The sequence below is a fragment of the Gigantopelta aegis genome, chromosome 13 (assembly GCF_016097555.1).
Source record: "Gigantopelta aegis isolate Gae_Host chromosome 13, Gae_host_genome, whole genome shotgun sequence".
NCBI classification, from domain to species: domain Eukaryota; kingdom Metazoa; phylum Mollusca; class Gastropoda; order Neomphalida; family Peltospiridae; genus Gigantopelta; species Gigantopelta aegis.
Window position 1 is genome coordinate 28662854 of NC_054711.1, and position 15623 is coordinate 28678476.

Sequence of the window (15623 nt, forward strand, 5' to 3'; positions counted from 1 at the left end):
ACTCAACACATTTTATTTACGGTTATATGGCGTCGGACATATGGTTTAGGACCACACAGATATTGAGAGAGAAAACCCGCTGTCGCCACTTCATGGGCTACTCTTTTTGCAGTTAGCATCAAGGGCTCTTTTATATGCACCATCCCACAAACAGGACAGCACATAACACAGCCTTTGATGTACCAGTCGTGGTGCACTGGCTGGGATGAGAAATAGCCCAATGGGTCCACTGACGGGGATCGATCCCAAACAGACCGCACATCAAGCGAGCGCTTTACCACTGGGCTACATCCTGCCTCTCTGTCTCTTTTTAGACCAACTGAATATTTTGATACCATGTCAGAGCTTGTGTGTGGTAAGTACACCCAAGAAAAAGCAAAAGAAAGAAATGTTTTATTTAACGACGCACTCAACACATTTTATTTACGGTTATATGGCGTCAGACATATGGTTAAGGACCACACAGATTTTGAGAGGAAACCCGCTGTCGCCACTACATGGGCTACTCTTTCCGATTAGCAGCAAGGGATCTTTTATTTGCGCTTCCCACAGGCAGGATAGCACAAACCATGGCCTTTGTTGCACCAGTTATGGATCACTGGTCGGTGCAAGTGGTTTACACCTACCCATTGAGCCTTGCGGAGCACTCACTCGGGGTTTGGAGTCGGTATCTGGATTAAAAATCCCATGCCTCGACTGGGATCCGAACCCAGTACCTACCAGCCTGTAGACCGATGGCCTAACCACGACGCCGCCAAGAAAAAGCAATGCAGATTAATAAATGTAAAACTTTTGGAATTGGTTATCAAACTCATGTAAGCATATATGTAATTCAAAGCTTTCTCTTGAGCTAGTGATATTTGGATGTAAAGATAATATTAAAACGAATGTGTTTGACCTGCTACTATTATTAGCTAAATATTTTATATATAAATGTAAAGTGCAAAGGGTCCAATTAAATATTATACATTTTCAAAACGAAGCTAAACAAAGATATAAAGTAGAAAAATTTATTTATCTTAATAAGAACAATCTTAATAAATTCTTCACCAAGTGGTCAGTGTATTATTCTCTCTTTGAACAGACCTAATTTTTGTAACTTTCCTTGTGCATCATCTTGTTCCCAGCGGTCCACGCATTAATAATGTAGATATATATATATATATACTGAACAAAATAAGAAAATTCCGCTAACTTTGCTTGAACATAACTTGATGAAAACAAACCGGGGGAATAATTGTTATATATGCGTTTAAAGAGTGTTCCATAATGCATCGTTTGGTGCAAAAATCATGGCCATAGGTTAACAGAAACTGGGAGAAACTTTGACCAAGTGTGGTAGGGGTTAAAAATAAAAACACTTAATAACTGGTATGACCACCTCTTGAATTGACCACTGCAGTGCATCGCAGGCGCATAGAATTGACTAAAGTGTTGATTTCTGCCTGTGGAATATTGTTCCATTCCTGAATGAGCGCTTGACGAAGTTCGTTGACGTTAGCGGGTGGGTTGGGACGATGCCTCAATCGTCTGTCCAGACTATCCCAGGCATGCTCGATGGGGTTGAGATCAGGACTTTTAGTGGGCCAGTCATCAATGAAATCAATGTTATTTGTCCTAAGAAAATTTACAGTGTCTCTAGCTATATGAGAGGTGGCATTATCATGCTGAAAAATCGAGATGTTGGCGTTGTTATGGAACAGAGGAATGACGTGATGAGCGAGAATGTCATCGCAGTAACGTTGAGCATTTAAATTGCCATCAATGACGACTAGTGGTGAACGATAACCATGGGCAATGGCTGCCCAGACCATGACAGAAACCCCACCCCTGAAATGATCTCGTTCAAGAACACAACAGTCAGCATAGCGTTCATTTCTCCAATGGTAGACGCGCACCCTGCCATCACCACGTTGTAAAGAAAATCAGGATTCATCCGAAAAAATAACGGTATTCCAGCGTCGTCGTATCCAACGAATGTGTACACGTGCCCAATTAAGACGATTTAGACGATGACGTTGCGTTAAAACGCATCCGACGTAAGGACGTCGTGCATGTAAACCGTTCTCCCGCAGACAATTACGAACAGTTTGCCCACTGATTCGGTTATTGTGAAGCCCAGGTGTGTTAGCAGCAGTAGCAGTGGCAGTTTGGAATCGATTGCGCAAATGCATGTTCATGATATAGCGGTTTTGACCACGTTTTGACACGCGGACGTCCACGAGGTGGCAAGTTGTTGGTGGCTTCCTGTCGTTTCGAAATCTTACGCAAAGATTTCGTATCGCTCGACTAGAACTCCCAACATACCTTGCAACGTCTTCTGTCGACATGCCAGCATCAAGCATGCCAATCGCCCGTTTGCATAAATTATTAGGTATTCTTGGCATACTAAAAATGCTACAATGTAAAAAACGTTAATTTTTTTACAAATTTTGAAGCATTTTCGTTCACTTGACAACATGTCAGTAAGACAAGTAAAACAAATTGACCGAATACTACACGGGACATGTCGAACCATGCATGCATGTGCAAATTGAATTTCACGTTGTCCACGAATGACAGTGCAAAAATAATCGATAAAATTCATGAATCCTGATAATACAGCTCAAGGCTCATTACACAATGAATTCTTTAACACAACAAATACTGTATGTACAAATCGGAAGTTTCTTTTTTTGTTCAGTATATCATGTGCATATTTTAAATATTTATGTACATCATTCATAGAATGGAAAAGGATGAAAGTGTGTTTTTTGGCGTGAGAGAAATAAATGGATAGCTACATTGATTAGATATATAGAGATATATACATGTATATATAAAGAGAGAGAGAGAGAGAGAGAGAGAGAGAGAGAGAGAGAGAGAGAGAGAGAGAGAGAGAGAGAGAGAGAGAGAGAGAGAGAGAGAGAGAGAGAGAGAGAGAGAGAGAGGGAGGGAGAGAGGGGTGGGGTGGGGTGTGGGGTTTGGAAGCCAGTACCCTAAAGTATTATATTCTGTTGTTTTATTATTTTTATGTACACAACCCATGTTTTACCCTTGGCAATAAAAAATAAAAAAAATCAATGTGCTCTAATGGTGTCATTAAACAAAACTCTTTTTTTGTTAAATACAACAGTATTTGATGTACATTGTACCAGTCATGGGGCACTTTTTGGGATAGCAATAAAAAATAAAAAATCTCTGTGCATTGACTCGAGGGTAATGAATCAATTGACCCACCTCTGGACACCAGGGGCCCGTTCCACGAAACGATCTTAGCCCTAAGATCATTGTATGTGCATAACTACCTTATGCCCTTAAGATGATCTTAGCGCTAAGATCACTTTGTGGAACAGGGCCCAGCTTAACAACAGCAACATATCGCCCCATAGCATAAACGAAGACAAAACAACATTTATATATAGAAATGGATTTATTTTACAAACATTTTTTAAATATTACACATGTCCAGATTTGAATAATGTAGGTACTATTTACACATAATCGTACACACACCATACAGCCTATGACAAATAATACAACAAAAATATATCCTGAGATTTCAATACTGAGGACCAGTCAAATTTATTTTTAATTTTTTTTTAAAGGGACAATCTCAAAGTTACATAGTGACAAAATATATTTATTCATGTTTTTTTGTTAAATGTAAAAAACATACCTTGAATCACATGCCTACCAGAAATTACATCCAAATTACATCCAAATATACTGATGGAAAGAAATAAGGGAACACACGGAATTTGAGACCAAAATGATTTCACTAAAGAGAGTAATTCAGTTTATATTAAATACAGAGACATATTGTTGGACTGTAATTCAGTACTGTGGCATTGCATGCCAGTAACACGGTTAATTTCCTCATACTGTGGATGAGGGGTTTGCTTGCAGTCAATGTTTGCTTTTATTATTTGGGTGTTCCCTTATTTGTTTCCATCAGTATATTTTCATTTCCTACTAAAAACAATTTAAGTTATATTTATTGCAATTTCCAGTAAGGATAACCTACACAACATACATGTATACATCTCCATAATTACATGAGGCACATGTGATAAATATTTTCTATGTATTTTATATTTTTTGCCAAGTGTTCTCAAGAAAACCACTGTTTACACCGAGTGAAAACACATTACAATTTTGATATTCTTGTATCAATTATCAAAAGAAGAATTTGTTTTGTTTAACGACACCACTAGAGCACATTGATTTATTAATCATCGGCTATTGGATATTAAACATTTGGTAATTTTGACATATAGTTTTAGAGAAGAAACCTGCTAAAAACAAATTCCATTAGTAGCAAGGGATCTTTTATATGCACCATCCCACAAACAGGATAGCACATACCACGACCTTTGATATACCAGTCGTGATGCACTGACAGAAAGACAATTATCTAAAGATTATGTGGGATCAATTTATTTGTAGTTATTTATCAGAAATACATGTAAAAACAGTGGAATATGACACTTTCAACTTTGTAGTGTATATATTTTCAAGAACTATTTTGTTGGTCCATTTGCAATGTTGAGAATGCACCTTTCAATTTTTCCATAGATCACCAAGGTTTTATTTTCATTAAGTATTCCGGAAACAGTTTCACAATACATCGTAAGTTTACATTTATGGCTAGCATTTTATCCTTCGACACATAAAACTGTATCATTGTGGAAGACCAAGTTAGGTAATGATTATCTCATGTCCCCTATAGCCCTATTCTGTTTATATTACAATGGGGCTAGAGTATGCTTATTGTTAAAAATGATCAATTTTGAAGTGAAAAACAAGTACAAGAAACTACTGTGTCTAAAATGCACCGCTTTTCTTAAATCTGATTCCACATACCTTTATATGGATTATTTTGGGAGTTCACTCATAACGTTAAACTTGTTTTTTCCAAGTACAAATGCAGCAAGAAGAAACCTAACACCCCTGTTGGAAACCTGACACCCATATCTGAAACCTGACGCCCATATCTGAAACCCGACGCCCATATCTGAAACCCGACGCCCCTATATGAAACCCGATGCCCCTATCTGAAACTTGATGCCCCTGTCTGAAACTCGACGCCCGTCTGAAACCCGACGCCCATGTCTGAAACCCGACGCCCCTATGTGAAAACCAGACGCCCCTGTCTGAAACCCGACGCCCCTGTCTGAAACCCGACGCCCCTATGTGAAACCCGACGCCCCTATGTGAAACCCGACGCCCGTCTGAAACCCGACGCCCCTGTCTGAAACCCAACACCCCTGTCTGAAACCCGACGCCCCTATCTGATGTTTTGTGAAACTGGTCCCAGATAATTAATGGTGTTATAATGTTGTCAGCAGTTTATGCAACAGCTATTTTCATTGGATGCTACAAAAATTATAGGTAACATTGATTACATACTGAGTGTGCTTGCTTAAAATATTTCTGAAACACAAAAATAAATGTGGCTGGTCAAAATGCAAAATACTTAGTTATCGAGTTTGTACAATGTACATGTTAATAATCAAATTAGACAAGTAAGCATTCTTATACTGCAAATTATGTTAAAGATATGATCACATGAACCACGTTAAAGATATGATCACATGAACCACGTTAAAGACATGATCACATGAACCATGTCAAATATATGATCACATGAACCACGTTAAAGATAAGATCACATGAACCACGTTAAAGATATGATCAAATGAACCATGTTAAAGATACGATCACATGAACCACGTTAAAGATACGATCACATGAACCATGTAAAAGATACGATCACATGAACCATGTTAAAGATACGATCACATGAACCATGTAAAAGATATGATCACATGAACCATGTTAAAGATATGATCACATGAACCACGTTAAAGATACGATCACATGAACCACGTTAAATGCTTCTAGCCAGATTGAGTGCACAGCTCAGTGCATAAAGGAAAGGAATGTTTGTTTAATGACATCTCAGCACATTTTAATTACATCTATTTGGTGTCTAACAGTTTGAAAAAGCTATTAAATCAATTTAACTTCTCTCTCACTATCCATCAACATCTAACAACTAACCTACTGTCCTGGACAGAAAGCTCAGATAGCTCAAGTGTGTGCCCAGAACAACATGCTTGAACATTAATCGGATATAAGCATGAAAAATAAATTGAAATGAAATAAAATCACGTGATTAATTCTGAAACAGCCTTTAGTAAGATAATATTTATTTTTTTAATCGAGTTTTCAAAAATCTTTATACAATGAATTCATCATCATTCATTTAAATTTATTAATGTGCACTTGAATCTTTGTGGGATATAGGCAAAAGAATAAATTGAAATAAAATAACAATGATTAATTCTGAAACAGATCTTAGTTTAGTTGTATTTATTTTTTCCATCGACACATGAATTCATTGTCAGTAATTTCAATTCCTTTCTATGTCCAGGATAACGTACTTGAACCATCATCGGATATAAGCACACACAAAAAAAAAACCCAACCTGAAATGTAATTTTTTTTTAACAGCAGCATGAAAAAAACATTCATTGAAATAAAGTCATGTGAATAATTCTGATACAGCCCTTAGTTTAGGAGTATTTGTTTTTTCCATTCAGTTTTCAAAATGTTTTATACAATGAATTCATCGTCGCTCATTTCAATCCCGTCTATAATGCCATTCAGAATCATCTTTTCCACGAGGGGTGATGCGTTCTCGGGGCGTGGAAGCACCGACTGAAGTTCAGAGATTTTGTTGTCTCGTGCGATGATTTCTGATCGAAGATATTCAATTTCTTTCTCCAACGCCTTGACACTTGGTGTGCTAGAGTCCTCATTGTCATCCGTGTTAGTCTTCTGTAAAATCAAACAAGATACTTCCATTAAAGGGACATTCCTGAGTTTGCTGCATTGTAAGATGTTTCCGACTAATAAAATATTTCTACGATTAAACTTACATATTAAATACATTTTCTGGTTTAGAATATCAGTGTCTGTATATTCAATGTGTTTCTGGTTGTCTTAATAGTTGTAAGAAGCCCAAACTGGATTTTGTCTTCAAATAATTTTGCACGTACGAAAAAAAAAAATTAGGAAATAAAATGAAATTTAATCTAGTTTAAATATTAGAACGATCAGAAACACCTTTAATATACAGCCACTAATATTTTATGCAGAAAAAATATAGTCGAACCTGGTCTAACGGTCACCTGTACATAACGGTCACCTTCCTATAACGGCCACTATAAATCCCCCCCAATGCATTTCCTTCTTTATTTAACCTGTACATAACGGTCACCTGTCCTTAACGGCCAGCGGTCACTATTTTCCACCCAAAATCACAAGTTGAACTTGCTATAACGGTCACAAGATGATCGTCGTAAAGACGTTTTTTGCTTTATGTTTTGACGCTGATTATGTCTTTACTTTTTCAGTCATCTTAAAAATTATAAATTAAATGTGTTTATATGGCCATGTCATGTAAAAGCTTTGGGTTTATTTTCTGTCAAAGTAAAGTTCCATTGTAATTCTCTGATCGTAATTGAAAAATAAACGGACACTCAGTAACTTCTGTTACTGGTGGCGTAATTCGATTGGTTCTCAGCATCCTCACTGAATAGTAGACGACTTCCCATTGGCTGTACATAATGTAATGTGTATGTATGGTCACTCTATTGAGTCTCGAGAAACTAAACAAATGAGGTATTATGTTAGGTGTTTCATTGTGTCTAGCCAGTCATGATTGTTAAATAAACATGAATTGTTGAAGGCGGCGGTCATTGCAGATGTCCCGTGTTTGGATTATTTAAGCGACTCCTGATTTTATTCAGCTGTAATCAACGGTCATACTCCACTGAAGGATTAGTGGTGACATAAAACAAACAAATGAGTCAAACATGTCACATGGGTAATAACCTTCAATTACACAAAATATCTTCTGCAAGTCAATGTTAGCGTTTGTGAAATATATCAACGAATACGTTTGCATGCAAAATGCCACCGAAAAATCGTACTTTAACGTTAGAACAGAGAATCGACGTTATTAACAAATCTGAGAAAGGCACTTTAAGTGCGCGAAAGATCGCCGATCATTTTGTGTAGGACGTTTTCAGATTAAATCTATTTTAAAAAGAAAAGCTGATGTTCTGGCCGATTTTGACAATAAAGTTTCAGCCGAAAAAAAAAGGCAGAAGAAAGCAACAGGCAATGATGACATAAACAAGCTAGTGTGGGAATGGTTTACAAATGCGACATCTTTTTTTTATGACAGTTGTGATATTCTTTAATATATGGGTTCTAATTTTGAACTTGTATATAAGGGTCACCTCTCTATAACGGCCACTTTTGTTAGGTCCCTTGGGTGGCTGTTATATACAGGTTTGACTGTATTTGATAAAAAGTCTCTGTTAGTCGATAACATCTTAAAAATTGGAGCAAACTCAGGAATGTCTCTTTAAAGTCACTGACACTAGTTTTTAAACACTACGACATATTTTTTAAAGTCACTGACACTAGTTTTTAAACACTACGACATATTTTTTAAAGTCACTGACACTAGTTTTTAAACACTACGACATATTTTTTAAAGTCACTGACACTAGTTTTTAAACACTACGACATATTTTTTATTATTAATGACGTTTTTTGATAATTTAAATTAGAAGTACTTCCATTTTATTATTTAGAATATTAATTTCCGTACACCTTAAGTGGTTCTGGACATCCAGGTTTTTGTAATACGCCCCACTGAGAAGTAATGGTTATTGAGACAAGTTCTAGTTATTTTTAGATAGTATTTCCCCGTTTAAACATCATCACAGACTTTAGTTTCTCTCTGTTATAACCTACTGGCCTCGGTGGCGTCGTGGCAGGCCATCGGTCTACAGGCTGGTAGGTACTGGGTTCTGATCCCAGTCGTAGCATGGGATTTTTAATCCAGACACCGACTCCAAACCCTGAGTGAGTGCTCCGCAAGGCTCAATGGGTAGGTGTAAACCACTTGCACCGACCAGTGATCCATAACTGGTTCAACAAAGGCCATGGTTTGTGCTATCCTGCCTGTGGGAAGTGAAAATAAAAGATCCCTTGCTGCCAATCGGAAGAGTAGCCCATGTAATGGCGACAGCGGGTTTCCTCTCAAAATATGTGTGGTCCTTAACCATATGTCTGACGCCATATAACCGTAAATAAAATGTGTTGAGTGCATCGTTAAATAAAACATTTCTTTCTTTTTTTCTTTCTTTTTTTCTGTTATAACCTTATCCAAATGTGTTACAGGTTTGTAGACTAACTAAACTTGGTGTCCATTTTTACTGGCTGAAACTAGAGTATGCGCCTTTAATGATGCAGGATATCAAGTTTATCCTGTGAAGGTAAGAACAGGTCATCATTAACTAGTTATTATCATAAAAAATAAGAAGAAAAGTTATTATTTCTGTTATTTCAGCTACATTGTATGACCTGGAGGTCAAATGAGCAATTTTTTAATGTAGCTATGCGTATGACATCACCTGAGTGACATCAAAAGTGATAATCTGCTAGTATACGTTTATGACTATGCTTTAATCGGTCATCATAATTGGCCAGTAACAGGGCCTAATCTTGCCGGCAAAATGAGCATATTTTCTTTTTGCCGAAAGTTGGGTCAAGTCAGCGAGTTATTAGCAGTAATGAGAAGTCGATGTCGCCGTAATATTCTGAACCCATTCAGATTTCAGAAACGAAATCACACAATGGACGTCATAACTTCCCGACTTGTTATTGTCATAGCTCACTTGGCACCTTGTCGTCGTATGTTGGACAGTGGTTTTACTTTAGCACCAGACTGTATCCTCAAGTGAACATGAACTGGCATATTAACAGGAAATGGTTTCTACGCACTCGCACTATTGTACAATTGATTCAATAAAATAATTTTTTATCTTGTTAAATTTATTATAAAAATCAACCAACAAATGTCAATACTCATGTCAGTTTCAGTTGTGAAGAGATTAAATACATGTCGTAGTCTAACGTTGACATTCTTCAGATACACCCGTAAACTGGGCTATTGTTTCCTAAAGTGACACGTGTTGCGCCGTGTAATGTGTATGACCAGTTAATCTAGACAACCTGCCAGCTGTACGCTACCAGGATGAAATTCTTCGCCGTCACATGCTTCCCATTTTGGATCGACAGAGAGCTCTTTCAGCAGGACAATGCCAGGCCACATCCGGCACATGTAACAATGGATTTCCTACAGAATGAGAACATTAATGTGCTGCCATGGCCATCAAGATCGCCAGATCTCAACCCCATTGAACATCTATGGGACGAACTGGACATACGTGTACGCCAGGTGACCCAGAACCTCAGATGCTTCTGCAACTGCCACATGCACTGCAGGAAGAATGGGCTAGGATTCCACGTGTCCAGTTTCAGAGACTCATTCAGTCTATGCCAAGGAGATGTCGCGCAGTGATTGCTGCTGCTGATGGCCACACAAAGTACTGATTTCAGCGCCCTCGTGCAACGCTGTTTGATGACGAAAATGCCAGTCAGTCCATAGCAAGAACATTGTCACATACTCATGTCAAATTTGACTGTGATACGATCATAAATAATTAATTTTTAAAAATTAATTCCAATATGAAGATATGAAGAAAATCACTTACAACTTCTTGGTGGTACTTTTCTCTTGCCACTGTGAGAGTTATCTCCCCTTGAATGATTTCCAGTGATTTTTGGATGATGCTTGCATCGGCACCCAAGAGCATTCTGCCGTTCATCTGGAGAAAGAAATAAAAAATATATAGGATATTTCATGTTTTTTGTCAAATATAATTCATATCTCATCAAGTGAAGTTTGCAATCATATCTCACGAGTCACGCTTGCATGACGAGTGTGATATGATTGCAAACTTCACGAGATGAGATATAAACCATATTTACCAAAAAACATGAAATTTTCTATTTATTATATAACTTTTGGCAATTTACCTTTATTTTTAAAATGCCAGCAGCAAAATAGTTCCGGCTTTCTTACAGTGAAGATAACACTTTCTACAGTGACGGTAATACATTTTAGAGTGAAATAGTGAACTTTTCACTCTAAAATGTGTTATCGTCACTGAGTGACTGACAACACTTTTATTTCACTGATATTTTAAGATATTTCACTAAATGTTATATAATAATGAGCTATTAATTAATATCAATTCACATTTTGAAGATGCAAAATTTTAAGTAATGAATTTATGGTGTGCTGTGGCATGGGGGGATGGGGTGGGGGTAGAATAGTGATGGGGAGGGTGGGATGCCATGACATGGGGATGAGCTGGGCTGGACTGAATTGATTGATGAACGAACAGACAGACAGACGACAGATAGACAGATGGATGGATGAACAAATGGATTATGTTTGATTTTTGATTGAATGGATGGATGGATAGAATTTTGGCTGAATACTACATGGATGTTTTTTTATATATTTGTTTCATGTTTTACCGTTACTGTATAAAAATAGAATTAAGTATACTTCAGTGCTTAAAATATATATTGTGTATGTGTGTACAGGCTGATAAACTGAGAAATCTATTAACAACACTGTGGATGAATGGATGGATGAATAGATGGATGGATGAATGGATGGATGGATGGATGAATGGATGGATGGATGGATGAATGGATGGATGAATGGATGGATGGATGGATGGATGAATGGATGGATGGATGGATGGATGGATGGATAGATTTTGTTGGATGGATGGATGGATGGATGGATTGATGAACTGATTGATTGATGGACTGATTGATTGATTGATGGATGGATGGATGGATGGATGGATGAATAGATGGATGGATGGATGGATGGATGGATGGATGAATAGATGGATGGATGGATGGATGATGGATGCATGGATGGATAGATTTTGTTGGATAGATGGATTAAAGGACTGATTGATGGATGGATGGATGCATGGATAGATGGATGGATGGATGAATGGATAAACAGTATGGGTGAATGAATTAGATAAATGAACAGATGGACAGATGGATGAATGAAGGAGCAGACATAGATACTGCATAGATGGCTAATAATAATATGTTCTTCTTCTTCTCTTACTAACAAACAACAAACCTCCACAAGTAAATCTCCAGCCATCAGATTTCCCATCATGCATTTTTTCTGCATTTCTTCGCTCACTTCCTGTACTGAGATAACCTTGGCTGTATTATTTCCGGGATTTCGAACCGGACGGAAAGCGCTACCAGGACCTCCGAGTTTGGCGTAATTGCCTTGAGGAGAGGAAACCATCCCTGAATCCTTTGAAGCAGCATCCTGGAAGCCAGGAAGCTTTATGGCAATGTCAGCCAAGGTCAACCCTTCTGAAGATTTTCTTTCCTCGTTTGGTGGAGAGCTAGAGACTTTCTCATTGAATGGAGACTTGGCTAACACAATTTTGATTGGATGGAACGTGTAAAGCTGGGATAACTGATGCAGTGTTGGGTTTTTTACTGTGGATGATTTTTGTTCTTCTTCGAGATTCGTCTGGAACTTGAATCCTCCCGGCAACGTACTGAATCTGTTAAACTCCGATGATCCAGTTCTAGAGTCTAGTTGAAGATTCATGTGTCTGTTACCACCGACAAAATGGTCGCGCATTCGGTGACTCACATCACGAACTTGATCTGCAAACTGCTCAGAATTCTCCGCATTGTTTTCCGAATTAAATGAATTATTCAATGACTGGTGGAAAACAGCATCACTGCCACTCTTCCAGTTTGACACGTTTCTGTTTGGTTCGCTCGCTCGCCTATGACCAGATTTATTCCCATTTGTTTCTGGTACATTCTGAGAGACTTGAGTCATGCTTCTCCGGTTTTGTCGTGCGTACGTTTGATAGCCATTCTGTAAATCAGTCCCATGTCTGACGGGGACCTGTCTTGAGGTAGGGTGCTGGATTCCGCGATTGTTCATTTGATAGATATTATCAAGACTCTGGTAGTGATTTTTCCGAAAACCCATTGGATGACGGTTTTCGATCCTTTCGTGTTCATGGTAACCGTGGAAACCATTGTTTTTTCTTTGAAAATCGTTTCTCACAAACTCAAGGTGACCATCCTGATGATGTTGACTTCCACTGTTATGTACACTCTGATTGGCTGCTGACAAAGTTTCTTTGGGATATTCACCAATCACCTTCCTTTTGGAATCACACTGCGCAACTGACTGGTAAATCTGATTGGCTGAATTGTTTTCACATATCGGTCTGAACTGGTTGTGGAGAGACTTATTGCTAGAAGTGTCTGTTGAAAACTCTCTGCGTCTCTCTTCACAGGCTTTGTTATTCAAGCTCTGGAAGTTTCCGTTAGTTCTGTTTGTCTCATTTGAACCACACACCCTCGTTTTCTCCTGCTGAACTAGCTGTGAGCTCTTCCGTTTCGCCTGTTCAGAGTTATGAACGTATGCACCATCTGTGTTTGAACTGTTGTGGTGAAAATGTGGTTTCTGTAGCTGATTTCCTGTTCGGTGTACAGTCGAGCCCGTCTGGGCTGACAGAGAATACAGATCTCCCTCACAGTCATTTGTAGCATACCCAGAATCCATTGTACTGCTGTGTGAATGAGACGTCAGAGTTGTCTGCCCTGAATCACTTCTTCTTTCAGGAGGAGGTCCAGTATTGTGCCTGCTCAGTGTCCCATTGGCTGCAGGATTGTAATGTGAATTGTGATTGGTCAAGCTGTTAGAATTTGAATTACGATTGGTCAAGTTAGTAGGATTTGAATTCAAATACACATTTTGATTGTTCAAGCAGTTTTGCTTGTATTCCGTCTTGGAATAGTTGCTTTTCCCTGAAGTTTGAGTCACAAATCTGCCACACGAATGTTTCTCACTCTCTGCCTGCTGATATGTCTGACTGCCTTGAAGAAGTTCTGACACCTCGTAACTAGAACACGACTCCGGAACGATGGAAGACTTTCCTGAATCTAGGGGTGTGTGAGGGGACTGCGGAGATGTGCTCTGGCCCGTGCTGCTGTGTAACGCCATCCTGGCTTTCATCAACTCTGTGAATCGTTTAATTCGCTCCGTCTGTTCGCTTATCGGCACGTGGGGCAAACTACGTTTCGTTTTCCCATTCGACATGGAACTACTGACCGAAGAACGGCCTTGGTCTGACCCGACACTCTGCTGAGATGAACGACCTTGTGAGTGACCTTGAGAATGACCTTGCGGGTGACCTTGAGAATGACCTTGCGGGTGACCTTGAGAATGACCTTGTGGGTGACCTTGAGAATGACCTTGGGAGCTATTTCTTTCCTTATTTGGGATGTGTTTCGTTTCATTAGTTCTGGCGTCAGTTCTGTGGTCCTTTTGACGCGCAACACTGCTAGGACCAGGAGTTGAGTGATTCGGTCTCCTGACATTGTTAGGAAATTGCGACAGATTCAGCATGCTGTCTGCTTTCTTCTGCCCGATCACGGACAAGGTCAGACCGGTGGTGAGGTCACCTAGGCTGTGACACCTGGACACTTGGTCAGAGTTCTCGGGATCTGCATCATCGTTACCGTTCACCTGCAAATAATTAAATTTCCTTTACATTCATTACAACATAACGTCATCCCATTGGTGCAGACGTAGCAACGGGAGTTTGTTCAATTATCGATGAAAGTAAAAATTACGTCGTCAATGAACGTCGTATCTGACGACGTAATTTATATGGGCAAGTTGTCTTATTGAGTGTTATTGTTTACAGACCAAAAATAATTCAAAATAAAGTATGAAGTTTTAGTGTTAATATTTGCAAGTATGATTCAGATTTAATTATAAGTATTGTCTGTTATTTCTTTTACGCTCATCTAGGTATGAAAAAAAAAAAAATCAGCAAACTTTTGTGAGAACGGCTTCGCCAATTCACAAAGTTTGCGGATGATTTTTGTTTGTTCATACCCCGAAGAGCATAAAAGAAATAACTGACAATTAAATATAAAAGTTTCACTTGTCAGTTTGTAGCCATATGTCAATGGTTAATAATTTTACTGTAAACACTTTATTAAAAAATGGAAGCTTCTAATCCAGGTGTTATTCATATGACTGCTGCTATTGGGAGATTCAGTCATGTACACTGGTGTACAATACGGAAAAGAAAGAAATGTTTTATTTAACGACGCAGTCTACACATTTTATTTTCAGTTATATGGCATCAAACATATGGTTAAGGACCACACAGATAATGAGAGAAGAAAGCCACTGTCGCCACTTCATGGCCTACTCTTTTTGATTAGCAGCAAGGGATCTTTTATATGCACCATTCCACAGACAGGGTAGTACATACCACAGCCTTTGATATACCAGGCATGGTGCACTGGCTAGAATGAGAAATAGCCCAATGGGCCCACCGATGGGGATCGATCCCAAACCGACTGCGCATCGAGCGAGCACTGTACCACTGTGATACGTCCTGCTGTCGTACAATAAGGAGTTTCAAATATACGGTTGTTTTATTTAACGACTCCACTAGAGCACATTGATTCATTAATCACTGGCTGTTGGATATATCAAACATTTGATAACTCTGACAGTCATCAAAGGTAACGTACTATATTTTTCTATTACTAGCAAGGGATCTTTTATAAGCATTTTCCGTACAGACAGACACTGGTTGGATGGGGAA

General features: G+C 38.6%; 1 protein-coding gene across 4 annotated transcripts in view; it reads right to left on the bottom strand.

Annotated features, from left to right (window-relative positions):
• Positions 1 to 4252: 4252 nt before the first annotated feature.
• LOC121387100 (GATA zinc finger domain-containing protein 14-like) overlaps positions 4253 to 15623 on the bottom strand; it is a 118727-nt gene continuing 107356 nt past the window's right edge. For all 4 annotated transcript variants that reach the window (XM_041518121.1, XM_041518122.1, XM_041518120.1 and 1 more), the window contains 3 exons: positions 12089 to 14524; positions 10623 to 10736; positions 4253 to 6825 (listed from right to left, as the gene is read on the bottom strand). In XM_041518121.1, coding sequence (XP_041374055.1) covers positions 6601 to 6825; positions 10623 to 10736; positions 12089 to 14524 — 2775 coding nt within the window. In that variant the 3' untranslated portion in view covers positions 4253 to 6600. The remainder of the gene's footprint in view (positions 6826 to 10622; positions 10737 to 12088; positions 14525 to 15623) is intronic.